Source organism: Eutrigla gurnardus (genome assembly GCF_963514095.1).
Source record: "Eutrigla gurnardus genome assembly, chromosome: 14".
Classification (NCBI taxonomy): domain Eukaryota; kingdom Metazoa; phylum Chordata; class Actinopteri; order Perciformes; family Triglidae; genus Eutrigla; species Eutrigla gurnardus.
In genome coordinates this window covers 10,391,780-10,409,760 of record NC_139937.1, presented here as the reverse complement: position 1 = coordinate 10,409,760, position 17,981 = coordinate 10,391,780, and the positions used below count along the sequence as shown (strand labels likewise).

General features: G+C 42.0%; 1 protein-coding gene across 3 annotated transcripts in view; it reads left to right on the top strand.

Annotated features, from left to right (window-relative positions):
• The first annotated feature begins 6,150 nt into the window (after positions 1-6,150).
• The window catches only part of LOC311024300 (CUB and sushi domain-containing protein 3-like), a 192,417-nt gene continuing 180,586 nt past the window's right edge, over positions 6,151-17,981 (top strand). For all 3 annotated transcript variants that reach the window (XM_084026640.1, XM_084026641.1, XM_084026639.1), the window contains exon 1: positions 6,151-6,329. In XM_084026640.1, coding sequence (XP_083882766.1) covers positions 6,152-6,329 — 178 coding nt within the window. In that variant the 5' untranslated portion in view covers position 6,151. The remainder of the gene's footprint in view (positions 6,330-17,981) is intronic.

The window sequence follows — 17,981 nt, the reverse complement described above, 5'->3', positions numbered from 1 at the left end:
TCCCTCCCTCTCTCGCTTTCCTTTTTTAAACACATGGATCCTGCCTAGTCAAACACAGCACATCCTGTTCATACTGCAAAATGATGGTTTGGTTGCTTTCTGGCAGTGAGATAGAGACATCACGTAAAGATAATGTAGCTATTCCAGTCACTTTGAAAGAAGCACAGTGGAACAGAATGTGGTTGTTGTGCAGAAGGAACACAGACGCTATTTTAAGGGAATTCAAACGGGGCAATTTTCTCCTCAGCGGGGATGGGCATTTGGTAATTTGAGTGAAAAGGAACAAATGCATCAAAACAACTCTGCTTAATGAATACACTTGATGTATAAATCCCCCATCTTTACTGTCCCAAAACGTTGAGTGTGTAGCACTGGTGTAAAAATGCTTTTTAGGCATCCCAACATTTTTATTCAGTGAAGTCTGGTATTTAACAGTGTGATTAGCCGTGGCTGTCATGAATACCAGATTATGTTGTGTGGACGTTCAAAAAAATCTTTCACTCAATAACTCCAACACGTTTTTAATACCACCAGCACATTTACAAGTCTCTCCTCCACACTTACAATCAAACACATTTTTCCTCTCACAAAGAAAGGTGTTTAACTATATTTTCCCTCCGTAGAGTGAATCAAAAAGCTTGCGTTTGCTTATTCTCTCCTCCTCTTTCTCAATCAGCAATTTTCCCTTTGATCTTTTATTCATACGATTAAGTCTGTGTATCACCAGACTGTTCAGTCTATATTTCAGGATATGAAGAGACCATCTTTGAAGTTGGGTGTGCTGCAGTCGACTCTCTTTGGCGAACAACAAGTATTTTTTCTCCAATTATTGTTGGAATTGAAACTCTTTCCATCTCTTTTTACCGTTTGACCTTGAGTGTAAATGCACACAAACATTTTCCTGTGTTTTTCTGTGAAGCATTCACTGAAATGTTTTCCATCTTAACTGAAAAAAAAAGAAAAAGAAAATACTGAGACACTTTCATCCTTCCCGGCCAATATACTAGCTATGGCTTTTGTCACCCAAAATCTCTTTCATAAACATATTAATTTGGTATCCAGTGATTCACTATTCATTAAATTTTTCTTGTTGTTATGGCCTCTGTGCTCCTCAAATCAAATTTTTGACTTGATTATGATAATGCTTTACTCTTCAGTCCACCTCTTTTTCAGTGCCAACCTCCTCCATTCATCTTCCCTCTGCCTTCCTTTTGCCTATTTGTCCTTCCCTGTCTTTCTCTCACTGACATCTGTTTTCTATCTCTCACCTTTATGTTTGCCGCCATCCTTCGATCAATATCTTTAACCCTTCTTTTCTCTCTTCTCCTTGTTCTCCCCTCCCCTTTCCCTCCTCTACTCTCTGCCTCTACTATGTCAGAGCTTCCCTCAGAAGATAAAAGGTTTAAGAATCTTTAATGTCAGATGTAGGAACAGAGCACGTGAGCAGGCACAGTCAGCAGGGATCTGATAGAAACCTATAGAGAACATAATGAGCGAAAGACAGTAAAGCGTGGTGAACATGTAGTAATAAGGTAATTAATAAGGCGGTGAGATGGAGGAAGTCATGAGGGAGGTATAGGTCGGTGTAGGATAACAGGTCACGTAGAGAGAATGTCATTCGTGTTTCATAAAGCTTTTCTTAGACTAAAAATGTAACAAAAATGGTCAGCAGGTTACTTTTTATTCATATTTACTCAGACTGAACCATTTCCCATGACTTGTAGCTCAGATCGTTGCCCTGAGCTAAAGAGCTAGCACCACGATGACGATGATCTCACCAGGCATGCCAGTGAAACTGTCAATGCACGTTTTTGTCAGTGCACCACCCTGTAACCTGCTACAGGATAAGGTGTGAACGTGCGCTTTTGTGTAATTGTAAGATCCATGTTACACCCTGCAGCTGATTCTGGATACAAGGCAAAGCACGCCTGTATTTTTATGTTTTTCTCTTTTTCAATTATTAATCACAACGGGCCAACACGTCCATGTGCTGGAATGGCCCAAGGCGGGACGTCACTAGAATTTAAAGACAGGGGGGCCTTGCCCCAGGAGAAGCATACAAAATCTTTGCGCTTCCATCTTTTCAGTACTGTATTAGAACTACACAACAACCAGTGAAGAAGTCAGTAACAACTTAAACAGACATTGTCTTCTTCCATTGTCTTCTGTTGAACAAGAGTTAGTGTAACGTTAACTTTTAGACACATTAAAGCTGCATGCTCAGAACAGGCTCTGATTACGTAAATGTGTCTTAAAGTGATACCGTATCTAATTCCTCTCTCCATTAAGGTGCAGCTCTAAAGAATGTAATTTAATTACACCAATTACTGTACTGTAGATTGGTTCAATCAGAGTGTGATTTTGCTCAGTAATGTTTCTGTCATGAAGTATACAGTAGAATAAACCAAGACTTTAAAAGATTTAAAAGGTCACAAATCTGACAACATAAATATGAACTTTACCCACATAAGTATGTATTTATTCTGTATTTATTCCAGCAAAATGAGGATGAAAAAAGATAAACAGGTTTTACAGAAATGCTTCTTTCTAGAGTATATTCTTTCTACAGACTATGATGCTATAATCCTAAAACGCTATGTATACCCTTTCATCTGTATAGGATTATTCTGAAAAAAAAACTTAAAAAAAAAAAGGGTCGCTCCAGCCCCCCTAAAAAAGTTCTAACATCACTGGCCCAAAGATAATCTGCACTAGCATGATGGAGTTATTAATACATTTATTATTTGTCCACACAGCATGATTAAAAAAAAATGCACAGGAGTAAATGGCCTTTGGACTCCATCTTATTACAAGACCCTTCATCCCACATTAGTCCATCCATACCCCCTCTCCTGTCTTACTCACATGCACGGATATCTCCCCTTTATTTTTGCCACCTGCTCACACCTTCCCAGAGCCCCCGTGGGTGCACTAGGGAGCAGACGCAGAGCAATGGAGCAGCAGAATCCAACAGTGGATTAGCAGCAGTATGTGAGAGAGGCCGGATCCAGACACATTCCTCTGGGGAAGTCAAGCCAGCTAATCCGACCCCAGTGCTTAGTCTATCAACCCCCTACCAGCTGCACTTTGCCCCTGCACACAAACACACAAACAAAAAAATATAACCCAGGCGTGAAGATTTCAACTTAGATATATGCCCAGTTTTACGGCATCACTGCACATTCACATGCCAACAGGCATTCACACAAAAAAAAATAGAACCCAAGCGTGAAGATTTCTCCTAACATGTATGCCAAGGCGTAGCCTACAGCATGCAACTACATTAAACAGGCACACACACACACACACGCACACACACACACTTTAGTGTATATCCCTGCAGGGCACACATTGTACATGTATACGCAAATAGTTTGACCCTTTGATTGCATGCAGTTGTGCATACCATGCACATAGACAATGCATGCACACACAATAACAGACACCTGACCCAAACCTCCAAACCTCCAGGCGTCCGTTCTCATACATGGCCACTGCTAATCAGAACATGCTGCCCAGATTCACAAGTACAACAGCCTGAGCCCCCGAGGAGGAAAACAGAGCTGTTGCAGTCACTGTAGCAGTCTGACTGTCCGTTTAGTTGGCCGGCTGGTTAACCAACTGGTTCATTTATTCGATGCAGTGGCCAGCACATTAAAGTACAATGAACACATGAATCCCTTTTCAGGATGAGATAATAGCAGACAAATGTTTGCAGGCGGGATGCTCAGCCATGCTTGCTTACATGTATGCATGTGCAATGGCGTGTGTGTTCAGTTTATTTTCGTATGAACTGTTCAGTGACATGGATTCACGGGGAACACATAAACAACGGGAGGATCTGGGAACAGGCGGTCTGATTGCTCATCAAGCAGCAAGCGAGAGCTTGCAAAAGGCATCAATACAACTGAAGCCCACTCTCCTGGGCCCACCTGTCGATTACAGTGGTAAAGACAAGCTGCCCGGTGCCTCAATCCATTCCCAGCAGCCTCCACTGGGCCTGTAGACACCTGAAGAATTCTGATGCCAGGAGGGAATAAGGGACCTTCCACTTCACACTGGCAGATACGCAGTGGTTTGCCTCTGCTGCATAAACCGTTCAGATAAACAACCCTACCGAGAAATGGAGCAAGGATACAAATCTATCACTCATGTGTGATTCAGTTTGTTAGGATAGAATGAGATAGATTACAGTAATATCAAACTGTCCACAGAAACATGTCAAATGAGACTTTCTCAAAGCGCTCCAATACATCGCATTAAGACACAAAATAATACAGAATAAAACACAATTCAGGAAGTGCTTTATTTGCAGCACAATCCCAATTAATTCTCAAGGCATTACCATTATAATTGTGATAGTTATCACCATTTGCCCTCAAGGGTTGAATTATGTTTTCTGAATATTTGGACAACAACCCCATCGCTGCTTGCTGCTTTATAATTAGACAAAATTAGAGCTGGATCAAGCTGTTTTCTCTCATTTATCCTCCCATGGGAGAGCAGGGGTAGGGGTGGAGGTTTACCCTGTCGAGCCAACTAACCTTGGACACAGAACAGAAGCATGCAAAAAGTTGATAACCAGACAGCAGGTGTTTCACTTTAGAGTGGGGTTTTAGGTAATGTCTGTTTTCTTATACCGTCCATCAACTGTTTGAAATAAATACAAGTATGAATTAAATAATTGTACTTTATTCAGAGGCACATTATTTAATAGTGAGGAATGGTGAAAGCACAAGTCAGTTTCCTTACAAAAGTAGAGCCTCACAATTTTGAAAGGTTTCAGCACCGCGGACAGCTCCCACTCTGTTACTGAGAAGCGCTCTTCCCCTCAGATGCAAGCAGAGGCTCAAGGTTCATTCATTAGGTTTCCTTATGAAGTCAACCTGCTGCTGACTTCACTCTAATAAATCCTACCGATACTAGGGTGCATGATATTGATTCCCATGGAGGTTAATGCAGCGACAATTATTACGTGGGAAATATTCAAATGAAAAGCCATGCATATAATTGATTTAAACATCAGCTGATATCCGAGCTGCTGCTCTCAGAACGTAGTTCGGATTAAATGGGAATCTAGCGATCGTGTTGATGGGGGGGAAAGGGAAGCAAACCCATACGCATTAGAATCAGCTGACCCCACCTGAACGCCTTACAGGCGGAACGATGTTCATGTGTGCAATCACGGCCTCTGCCTTCACCGCTCCCCTTTTCCTCTCCCTATGAAAAGTGGAGGTCGGTGACTTTTCCAAAGCTAGATGGCAGAAGAGCCCCACTGCAGCGGAGCTGCGCTTTGCGCCGTCATCAGCCCATCTTTGCATTGCAAATTACCCAGTCCCATCACTCCCAATAACGGGCCCGCTCGATCTCCAAAATGAAAATCAGAGTTATGGAGGGATTGCCTACCAGGCGAATTTCTTTCATCAGCTTTCGGGACGGGACGCCTGTCTGAGTGTCACCTAACACCCCCCACCCACACCCTCATCCACAGCCTCTCTCCCCTCACTCACACATAAACCACATGCTGTCACGAACTCAGTTCATTTCTTCCTCAGGATTTACATTCAGCCCATAAAGACGCTGCTTCCCACTCTTTTGCCACTAACACCCCACTGTTCCCACTTCATGATTTGTTAGACACACATCAACCACATCCTACTCACACAGGACGCTCTCTCTCTCTCTCTCTCTCTCTCTCTCTCTCTCTCTCTCTCTCTCTCTCTCTCTCTCTCTCTCTCTCTCTCTCTCTCCACCACCAATACCCCCTCCCCATCACCCCTTCTCTTCCCTCACTGCGCGTGGTTCAGTTGCCGATCGATAAAGGCAGCATTCAAATATAGGCTAGACTCCTCTCTGCCCTCGGCCGGTTTATAGGGATTAAAAGGGAAAGATGTTGCGCGGGGGATGCAAGAGCGCACCGCCAGATACGCTCTCACTTGATGCCCCTCTCAGCAGAGATGGTTGAGCCCTCGTCCAGGTTGCTGTGGTCCTCTCCTAAAATTCAGTCTCGCTCACTTCTCTCCTCTCAGCTGACATAGCGGCTTCTGCCCGTCTCTCCTCTGAGAAGGGGAAGGGAATCCACTTCAACCTGCCGCCAGAAAGAAAGAAAAAACACTAGACTGCAGGTCATACATGCGTTAGTTGTGTGAACATGAAAGGGATTTACAGAGAAGGATACTACGACGGATCTATTGAACTGCGGGACGTTTTCAACAGGAGATGCGTTAAATGTGGCCGAGGAGACTTTGTCCAAGCCAAAACGATGAGGACTAGGACGGGAATTGTTTTTTGGAATCTCATCTTTTCACTGATGTTCACTTGTGTGAAAGGTACGAGCTACTGCAGCAAGCCTCTGTGTTGTCTTGTGTGTGTGTTTTTTTTATGCGCTTGGTGTGCGTGCGTGTGTGTGTCGTGCGCGAGCGAGAAATGAAAAGCTTTAACATTACAGACGTGCTCCAAATACGCTGCCACGGTTTACTGGGTAGAGTTTTAAGAGACGCATTTCGCCGGTTTGCCGCTCAATGCAGGCTTTGACTGAGTCGCTCAATAGATATTCTTGCGGTAGCCTACGCTCCTTCTAATAGCCTACGTGAGCTGCTTTGCTTAGTAGGCTAACTAGTGAATTGTTGGGGCGCAAGTGCATGCACTGCAGATTTCCTATAGGATATGATAGCGATCCTCGAGCCTTCCGCCTTTCTCTCTTTTCTGGGTCGACTTTTCAAGTATTTATATGCGGTATTTGCGTCAGGCTGCTTTCACACCACACATGTTAATGGAACCATTTAGGGGGGCCGAGACAATTAGTAGGAAGCAATTTGTCGACTGGTGTTTATCGGACTTGCCAGTGCAGGCAGGTGTAAGGTGGGCTTGTTAGTATTCCAGTGGCTCTTTCTCGGGGTCTGCCCATTTGAATACTCGCTCTAGATGGTGAGGTAACCGCTGATTCCATTTTATTCCTCATGTGCTACATTTATTCAGACGGATGGCAGTTATACAGCACGAATGAAATGTCCCCTTTTTCTGAAACAGTTTTCAAAATGACTCGGAAATAAAAAATCTGTCAAAGCAATTGCTCCTGATTTACCACTCCGAACCACTGCTCGTCTAATGTCCACTGACATTTAAACACCATTTAGAGAAAACCAATTAAAAAGAAGAACAATTTGTTGCTTCCTTGCAATGTCAGTTCCAGATTTATTATAAAACTATGTATACGTGTGTTTCTCTCTGCCTGTGCTATTTAATGTTGCACTCAACGTGTGAAATTCTAATGTTCAACTCAAGAAAAAAGGCGAATCAAATTCCAACCCTCAAAATGTTTTTCTTCTCAATGTGTGTGTGCGTGTGTGTATACAGGGGTGTTGTGTGTGTTTGTGTGATTGTGTGGTAGTTTATCTGTTGAATGCTTGTATGACTGTCTGAGTAAGGGCTCTCACAGATATCAATTTACATGCAGATTGTTCACCCTGTGAGTAATTCTTATGTCTGTCTATTGGGGGTGGATGAAACGTGCAGCATGCAGAGTAGCAGTGCCCACCAAGAAGGAGCCAAGTTGAGCCGAGCGGAGTCGGCCACAGTGCTGTTCCTTCACCACCCACATTGTGGCAATGTCAAACCTCGAGGCCACTACCAATCCTCCTGGTTCTGTTACTTATTAGGGAGCTAGCCAGGGATTGAGGAAGAGGGGTAGGAGAGGAGGAGGAGGTGGAGGTGGAGGAGGAGGAGGCTTCTTTTGGAAAAGAGCAAAGGAAATAGTGACACAGACTAAGGTGAGCAGGAAGAATCATGAAACAGCTGTTGTTCTCCTGCTCTGACAGCTGACACAAGGTTTGCAGAAGTAAAAAGATAAAGATCTGGCCTATGACTCACTTCTCCTGCTAAGATAATGATGCCTCTTTCTAGCAAAGTTTGTACAACGCTACTCTGCTAGAGGTGCATTTCCATATCAGATTATTGTTGAACCCCGATCCACGTACGTGGGTGGTGCACAGTTCACAAAATGATCTCAGTCCCATGTCTGATTCTTGGAACTCCATTACTTTAAAGGGGAATGTTGTCACACACAGCAGCTTAGTGTTGTAATTAATAAAACAGCATTGTGATGTTTGACATAAAAATAACATGTTCTCACTGCGGCTGTCCGCCGACAAACGACTGAGGACATCCACTGCAACTCTGCCACCTAATCCTCAGGGAAGTTAGAAAACTGTCTTACACAGAAACGTATTTAGGAAGCTAAGTTGCAAGGACTGGAGTTTTTTTTTTAACAGAGCAAAAGACCAGGGTCAAATATAAATTGAATTCCTTTACACTGATAGTGAGCACTTTACTGTATCATCTCTCGAGTGCAACCGCTGCTCTTTGCCATTTTGCCCATGACAATCTCACTGCATCCATCAATCGGACGACGATCATTCAAGTTCACAAAAACGAAAAAATGTCACAGCCAAGAGCGCCCTATTCTTATGACACATGCTTCTGTTAGCAGTAATATCATGTAGGAGAGCAGAAACCTTTACAAACGTTTAGTGAAATAAGATCCACATTGAAGTTATGGCCACAGATATCTGGATTTGCCCTTTATATATTTTATGGTTATTGGAATATTTCTTATTGAGACGGATGAATGTCATGTTACTTATCATTTTTTCTATCTTTATTTCCACCTCATATTGTACTTTGCACATCAGCACTTATTCAAGTATCCAGGTTCTGTCTTTTGGGACGTCTTTATGAAAGACAGTCCCATAGGACTAGGACTGTCCTGGAACAGAAGGATATATAGCAGTGACCAGATAATGAAAAGCAGGAGGGGACGTGATCATCATGGGAAGTTGGAGGGACACCAGAGGGGAGGACAAACAGAACTCCCAGGCACCGGCCTGTTTCCCGCCTGATATTAGCATGTCAAATGACAGTGACCGATCAATGATAGTGAACAGATTGTTGAAGATTATCCATCTGTTGTGTCCCACCACTTCTACGTCTTGTGATTACGACGTGTTCCTCAAATGTCCTGCTAGCTTCCATATTTAAAAAATAAATAAGCCTAGTTGTGTTTTTTTTTTTTTTAACTCTATACCAGATAATTACATATTGTAATAATCAGGTGGGGTCTGCACAGACAGTACTGGCCACTGAGCCCTTGATGAAGACTTTCTCTCAATGTGATTATGTAAACAGGCTGGAAAGGCTGCTGGGGCTAATCAGGATTACAATTTGTCTGTGTAATTATACACTATCTACAGGGAATATGGGGCATTATCCCACTGCCCCTTAGGTTCTCAACCTACGTCAAGTAGAAGAAGTAGAAGAACCACCTGAGTTCAATTGGAGCCCATTTCTATCGGTACAGAGGCTGGAAAAACTAGCCTGGACCGGGAATGATCTGCAGGTTAAGCTTAAACTTGGGTCTGTTATCTCTCGAAATGATTTTGAGAATAAAGGAAGTGGTCACTGCTGACTAACAAACATAGACCCAACATGCTGCCTTCTTAATGCATTGTATTTTCTTCTATCTGTTGTTGCTGCAGTGATTTTATGTTGCCGTCCTGTTATGCGTTGGAAGTTCTTATATGACCCTGTCTTGGCTAGGTCTCACTTATAAAAGAGGTTTTAATCTCGTAGAGGTTGTATATATTTGATGGGAACAATAAACAACTTCCCAATAACACATTTTCTCTTTTAGTGCTGATATCTCACTGCATAGTCCTGTGGTGTACCAACGTAATACTCAGTTCACCCATGGGCCTCTTGCCCATGGCTTTAGGCCTGGGCCAGGCTCTGAGATGCTGCTGACAGGTCCCAGTGAAGGTCGGATATAGTTTGCTGGTTCTGATTAAGTCAGTTCTTCTCAGGTGTCAGTTTTAATGTAAGCAGTCCTCTTGGGGAAAGAGAGATTGGCAATATCTTGTCTTCAGGAAGAAAAGTAGCTCAGCGTTTGTTGAGATTAAATGTAATAGGCTGAGGAGCGGCTGCTTCTAGAGTCAAGGCTAGAGATCCAAGGTGGACTGTCTTTTGCATCTGAGGTGGAGGTTTCAGAGGGAATGCAACTCTGTTAACGGCCTGGAGGCACACTTGCAGATAACAATGTTGCCTCATCCATGCAGTGGTTAAAATCAGGAAAAACTGTCGGGTAAGAAATTTGCAAATTCATTGTAGTTGGGCTGTATTTATGCAACACTTATTAGGGGTGACTTGAAATACAGCAAAACATTTATTTTAAGTGAGATTTAACATACAAAGCAGCATTTACATTTCCAGTATTACTTGCTTTATAACCCGTAACTTATGCAGCCCCCTCCTCAGTGACCACTGTGAAGGAACTGGTAGACTGCTTACTGGAGCCTGCTGGGATTTCACAGCATATTTCACAGTAATTAAAATGATAGGTGTGGATAGCTTAACAGATACATGTTTAGACTGTCAACTGCACCGCTTTGCTATCAGCGCATATCACCTCTAAGAAATAGACCGAAACATGTCGACCATACAATCTCAGAAGCCTGTAAGATCATTTCAAACCAGCAGCTTTGTTTGAAAATGATTGATTTCTTCACATTGCTGTTAATTTAACAATTGGCTCGGCTGTTTTTACAGGTTTTTTCTCGGCTCTTCTGCGAGGAATAAAGACACAGAAATTTGATCTCCCATGCAGTGTATTTTCAACAAGTGAAAATAACACATTCAGGCCTCTGCTCCACATGGTAAAAAAAAGAATTGATTAGCTAATCATCTGATTTTAGGGTTCCATGCTGTGTAAATTGGCCTTTGGCACTGGCCCGTGGAGCTACATTTATTGAAGCCCTTATTCGTCCATCTTTGGCCATTCTCAGTTCAAAACAATGACTAATTTTGGTTATAAGAACATTATCAAGGACAGACTGAAATGAATCGCTGAGCTGCAGTGACAGCAATATTAGAAGTTCAACTCCAACCTGTTGAATCTGAAAGCATTGACAGAAGCAGGAAGAGCATTGTAAAGCAATTGTTTCTGTATTGCGCCACCTACAGGCAATAAGTGTTACAACTACAGCGTTTTTGTTGTATTTTTAATACCAGCCATGTGTAATTTGATGTTTCATCAAGTTTTTTCTTCAGAGTGGGAGGAAGAGTTTATAGAAAATTAGTAATGTAAGTTGACTAAAACTAGAGGGGGAGCTGCAATAAGTTATCCAGTAATCGATTATTCGCTCAACCGTTTTGATAGTGGAATACAAACATTAGCTGGTTCCAGCTTCTCAACATGGTGATTTGAAGCTTTTGTTCGTCATGCATGACTGTAACAAAATATCTGTTTGGTTTTGGACGGTTGGTTGAATAAAACAAGACAAAAAAAGACTTTTGAAGACATCATCTTTGGCTGTGGGGAAAGTAACAGGCTTTTATCACAGTTGTTTGACTTTTGTAGACAAAATGATTAGTCGAGAATGATTGACTGATTAATTTAAATTATCATCAGTTACTACTACTAATAATAACATGAATAAATCATATTTTTTCACATTTGTTTTTATTAATGTCATTATTTGTATAATGTTATTTTACTACTTAACACATTTTTCAGGTGGTCAAGTGTCCAAACCCCAATATTAAGACCATCTTCTCAATGTTTAGAGAGGGAAATCTACATTCATTTTACAGCCACAAACGGATATGTATTTTTTATTTTTTTATCTAATAGGCCTATGCGCCGCAGGTTGATGTAGCAAAGTCATGTTCAAATCAATGAATTTATGACAACTAAAACAGTTGCATAGAAGCCCTCAGAAAACTGCAGCCATTACACTCACTGCCTCCAGGTGGTGCAAAATCGCCTAAAGCGTTTACTTTCTTTGCTTTTAGGTGGCACGATCAAGGTCTACATAACCAAGATGTAACTGCCACCATTACTTTTCTTTCCCACAGGTGGAGCAGGTCGGCATGTACCGATTTGATCTAGCAATTTTCTGTAGAATCTGCAGCCAGCTAAACATTGATGAGGTTGTTTGTGAGTTTCTGATTGGTTTTCAAGCGAGTTCCATGAGGTGCTGTGCATCTAAAAACACACATCCTTATGCGAACAGGCTGTTAAGCGGAAGGAGATTTTTGCTACTTGGAGAATGAAAAACATTTGAATATTGTTTCAGCCTCTGTGTTTGTCTTTAGATAGAAAACGTTTCTTGTGCCTCTTTCCCTTTGCCGTTTTTCGGGGGAAGTGAAGGGTTGATGTTATTGTTTGTTTGGAAGATTGGAGGCTAGAGAGACAGCCGTCCTATTAGATCTGCTGTTGGCTCACAGTGTTGTGTTGTACAGCAGTTCTCTCAGTGGTAGCATGGCATCAGGTGCAATATGGCTCAGTCGCACTTTGAGGAGGTATTAGTGTCTAGCAATAAAATACAGTATCTGCTGGGAAGTGGGTAAAGCACCAGCAGCATGCAGACGCTGGGAAACAGTTATTACATTTGGCTATTCAGACACCCAACTTCTGTTATTCCCTTGTACAGTGGTGTGTGTGTGTGTGTGTGTGTGTGTGTGTGTGTGTGTGTGTGTGTGTGTGTGTGTGTGTGTGTGTGTGTGTGTGTGTGTGTGTGTGTGCCAGCTGTGTTTCAGTGTGGCAGTGTATTTGATTTGAGTATTTCTCACCTCAGTGGTTGGCAATTTAAAACCACCAAATTAAATATTTCAGAGCCCTTTTCCAAATTGCGGTGACACAGTGATGAGGTAATAGTCATTCTCTAGAAAGCCCCTTTTCTGTTTCAGTTGTGTGGAGCCCATTTCCCTTTCATCAAGCATGCAGACAAGCATAGTGAGAGCCTGCGATTATGCACATTCTATCAGTATGAATTGTGAAGGTGCAGCGCGGCCATGCAGATAAAATGCTTCTCTTTTGGGAGCATCAATTTAAGATTTCTGTCTACTAAGGTTGCTGTCTAGGCCCCCATCATTGTTGTATTCCTGGTTGTGCTGATGAAAAATTATTTCTCTTTCCTTCATATTTTATGTCTGTGGCTCAGAGTACAGCTTGTCATAGATCTAAGAGAGAAGAGCTTGGATTTCTGAAAACAAAACGACATCCAAATATAACCCCTAAGTGCTGCTGCAGCACTGATTTGATATGGGGCAGACCCTGAAGATGCATGATCTGAAGGGATGACAGCAGACAAAGCAACAAAAGGTTTTATTTTTACTTCCCTTGCACATTTCCTCTGATCAATGGTTATGTTGAGAATACTCTATAATTTTAATTTCCTCTTCTTTTTGTGGACTATATAAAATCAATAGTGAAGTGAGTGTCCATGTGTGACACCACTGTTTTTCTTTCTTCCGTTTTGTAAGAGGTGTGGATACTTTGCAGCAAATAAAGCCAGGATGTTTGTTGACCTTTGTTTTTCACGGTAGGGGCTCTATCTTCTCTGTCTGTGATCTGTAACCAGGACTCACTGATGGGATATGTCTATGTTAGCTGACTCGCCTTTAAGGTCAAGTACAAATCAATGCAGGTTTTTTTTTTTTTTTAACTTTGATTGCTAGAAGTGGTGCTGTTGCTTCCCCCTCTGTTTGTGATAGCCCATCATCATGAAGAATGATGAAATGCCATCCAAAAGAAGAGGTGTCCTTGACTAAGTATACACTAGAGTCAATCGTGAGGAAATGGAGTATCAAGCAGAGAGAGAGAGAAAAATACATGCCAAAAATAAATCAGGAAGAGGAGCTTGAAAGCGCATCGCTCGGTAGGCTAGTGGATACTGCAGCCCGGGATTTGTGTGAAGAAAGCTGCTGTGATGTATGAAGGGTGAAGGCGAAACGCTTTTCGTGCATATATCGACTGCTGAGCCTTGTTCAAAGCAAGGCTCTTTTTTTAAAACTCTGAAATTTAGGATTTTAGTAATGTATTGATTTTACAAAATTGTTGTGAATATTTATGTGTGCACAGCAAGAGTGTCTAGTCATACAGTTCATTTTCTTTTGCAAATGTATGATGTTGATTCACTGACCCATGCATCCTTACAGTCAATATTAATGAGAGATACATACTATTTATATAATGGTATCTATATGCTATGATGCTATGAGAAAAACTTGTATTATGTATACCTCACACACGTATGTTTCTACCAGGTTTTGGGGGACTCTCCTTAACATTAGATATATTAGCTACTTAGATAAAGGCTCTGCTTTAAAAGTCATTTAAGAAATCCTAAATAAAGTTCAACACAGTCATAATAATACAGTAGATAATACTTGAATTAGAAAAGCATTCAGAAGAAACAATCTCTCATGAGACTGACGGAACAAGTTCACCTCGATTTTTTTTCTTTTTGGTCTCTGGGCTCAGTGACACTGGCTACAATAACACCAGTGGTATGATTACAAAGTGATGTATTGTGTCTGATACAACAGTAGCTCAGGTGGGAGAGCATTTTGGTGATAAGTCACATGGTGGCTCTTCATGTCCACTTCTTGAAGTGTCCTTGAGCAAGACTACCTATCCCAAATAGTTCCAGATTCATGTGCAAAAACTGTAAGTCGCTAGGGTCAAAAGCATCTGCCAAATGACCCGATGTAACGTGATAGTTCAGTTTGACGATGTAGCACTTTCTTCTGACAATATAGACTTTGTAGGACAAAGTGTCGAATAGGCCGTGCCAAAATACAAAGAGCCCTGCAGCTGATGTCCTCTTGCTGTTTTGTTTGTCTATACGCATCACAACGTTGACTTAGGAATAACTTAACAACTCAAAGAAGATGGTTTCATTCACAACCTTACTGCCACTCTATGCATTGTTATTCCATCAATGCATGAAGTTTACAATGAATGGTTCCAAAGGGGGGCGCTACAACATTTCTTTTATTGCCAGTATATTGAATGCCATAAATCAAGGCAGAAAAACATATCAATAATACTCTGATTGCTCTAAGCAAAGGGTTTTGTTGGACGAGGTAAGCCTTATTGTCTCATTGAAAAAAATTGTTTTGGACACGCACGCTGCCACACAAACCGGGGACAATAGACACCCGAACACAGCACAAGAGACGGCAGATAAATTCAATACAGTTTAAGGAGAATATAGCAAATAGAACACAATGAATTTGCCAAACTATGTAAGTGCTGCAGTCTTTTCTCAGAAGTCAACAGTTTCACTGTCGGGGGAAGAAAAGAGTTTGTCTACCAGTTAAATCTGCCCTGCGAGATCCTGAAGCAATTACCTAAAGGGAGCAGGTCAAACTGTGAATGTTTATTTTCCAAGCCCGTTTAATCGTGGTCTGTTTAAAAATAGTCGATTGGGACGGGCAATCTTTCATACCCATCAGCAATCACACATTACACAATGGTCTGTTTGTCACTCGTTATAATTTGGATGGCAGTAAATGACTCCTCCTCACCTCGTCCTGCTGCGCGTAATCATTTCTCTTTATGGCCCAGCTACAAATCTGCATTAATGGTGGAGGACAGCGTATTGGCTGTTTCCTTCTTTAGGGGGCGCCTATCCCTTCCTACACTAGCTCATGTACTGGAAAGCCAAATTGTTGTCTCTCATAAACATGAAATTATGTATTTAGCCTGCAACACATTTCTATTATCCATATGATGCATTATGTATTTTGTTTTGAAAATCAATCTCATTCTCCTTGCACACGGTGTACATCACTGTTCATTAGCTGTTTCTTTCGGCTCAGAGTCTCTGTATTCACTGGGCAAAGAAGAAAGAATCACATTCATTCATCAAGTCTTGTTTCACCCTGTGCATTAGTGACAACAACACATATGAATATGCATTTATTGACACGCAAACACGCACACATTCAATTCAGACTGATAAAAAAGAGACAAACCCCTTCAGAAATGTCATCAGGGTGGAAGACACCTGCCATTTTCCTGCCTCTTGCTCAGCCAGCATAGCAATCAGTTCTGAGCGTCAACGACTCGGTGTGGTGAAAATTGTGGTATTTCTGCGCATATCCAAAAGGCCAGGGGTAAATGTAACTATTTGAGGAACAGCTGGGACTGTTCTTGAGCTGTCTGTCACTCTGGCTGCCTGCTGAGGCCCGGTTTCTTTTCCAGACTTCTGCAATATGATACTGATTCATATTTCTAAACCGCATTCTCCCTGCTGTGCAATCACAGCATGTTGTTAATTTGGTTTCTCATCACAATTTATGGTCGGTGTTGCAGCGTGGCACCAACACGAGGTCTGAGAAAACAATTGACAATTGAAGTGATGATGATGGAGGTCAGAACAGGCCGCTAAGTGATGACATTCTGTAGGTGTAAGTAGTAAATGGATGTAATGCATGTCCACTCGCCTGTACAATTAAGCACATGGTGTTTTCCATCTTTTTCCCTTGAAGCAACAAGATGAATGATTACAGCAATCTTCTTTTAATAGATGCAGTTCTTATGGAGATGACAATGTTTAACATATTACAAGCTCATATGATTCACAGCATTGAAAAGGGTAGATTATCTGGATAGTTCATGAGGAAAAAAAGGAAAAACAAGGGTCAGTTCAGTAGACGGAGGCAGGGGCAATTTGCTGAAGATGCAATGAAGGAAAAAGTTGAGAGGGATGAAGAGAGGGCGAGAAAGGAATAGGTGAGACAGCTGCAGGGATACTGAAGAATGAAAGGAAAACAGAGCTGAGAAGGAAAGAGGGAGAGAGAGAGCACAAGAGAGGCGGAAAGATGGAAATAAATATCTCTGCAATGAGCATCTGTTCTGTCATCTTCAGGTCATCAGAACAATCAACCACACAAATATTGCTAAGCAGTTCACACAAACAGCATTACTCTGAACATTAGTTGTCTAATGCACTGAAATATTTCAGGGACAGGGAATAATAGAGCTCTATGGGGACCGTCCCTGCTGTAATGCTAAACTCCGGGTGATACAAGAGAATGGCCAGGGGCGGGGGATGCTGTGGCATGCCTCCTTCACATTCTCCTCCAACACCTGGACTCCAAGGTGCTCTTTACAGATTTTAGCTCTATTACACTCTCTTTAATACTATTTAACGGCATCTGATTATCAGCCATTTCTACCATCTCCATGGTCCAACTCTCCTCACCTGCTGGATCCACAGATTCCTCAGTGGCGAGGACATCAATTTTCTGAGTCCCCTTACATACTCTGCAACAATGACTGTCTTAGCCTTGTCTGAATTCCAAGATGCTTCAAACATTCTGATGACACCGCCATACATGCCTTCCTCAAAGCCACAGCCACTCAACAATGTGTTACCTGCTTCACCCAGTGGTGCACGGATCGCCTCGACTCCTACCTCCTCCTCAAGGTCACAAAGACAAAAGGAGGTCATCTTTGACACCGGCAATAAACTCGCCACCCATCATAGCTGCACTTCCATCAACAGCCAGCCAGAGGAGCTGAGAGAGAGTTTTAAGTACCTCTACATCATTCAGGACAACAAACTCAACTTTGATCACTAAAGCGCAGACATCCATAAAGGCTGCCAACAAAGACTCTTTGTCATCCGCAAACGTATGGCTCTCTCAGTCAAACCCCTCCTCATTCCTCCTAAACTGAAGTATTTTCGTATCCACCCTCCTGCTATTTCAGCATGCTCTCACCCTCACCAGTCGAAACAAGCTCCTGAAAATAACTCATTTATCTTATAAAATAATTGAACTCACCACGCCCGTTCTGCCACCTCTCAATTACACTGCCAGCCCCTCAACCCGTGCTTCACCCTCCTGCCCTCTGGATGCAGATTCAGACCCAATCTGTAAAAATAAAAAAAACTCTTTAGGAGGAGTTTTGTGCCATCAGCTATTGCTTTAAATAGCCTGGGCTGTAATAGACTTGCATTGTTGTTCTTGTTTTGATTATACCTTATTTTCAATGTTATCTCTGTGTACAGACTGTGAAAGTAATTTCTTCTAAAGAGGACAATGAAGAATTAATCTGATACAAGAGAACCTCAAATAAAAGCAATTATCAGCCTATTTGTCTTCTCAAAGTGTGGCACATGGTTTAGGGCAGT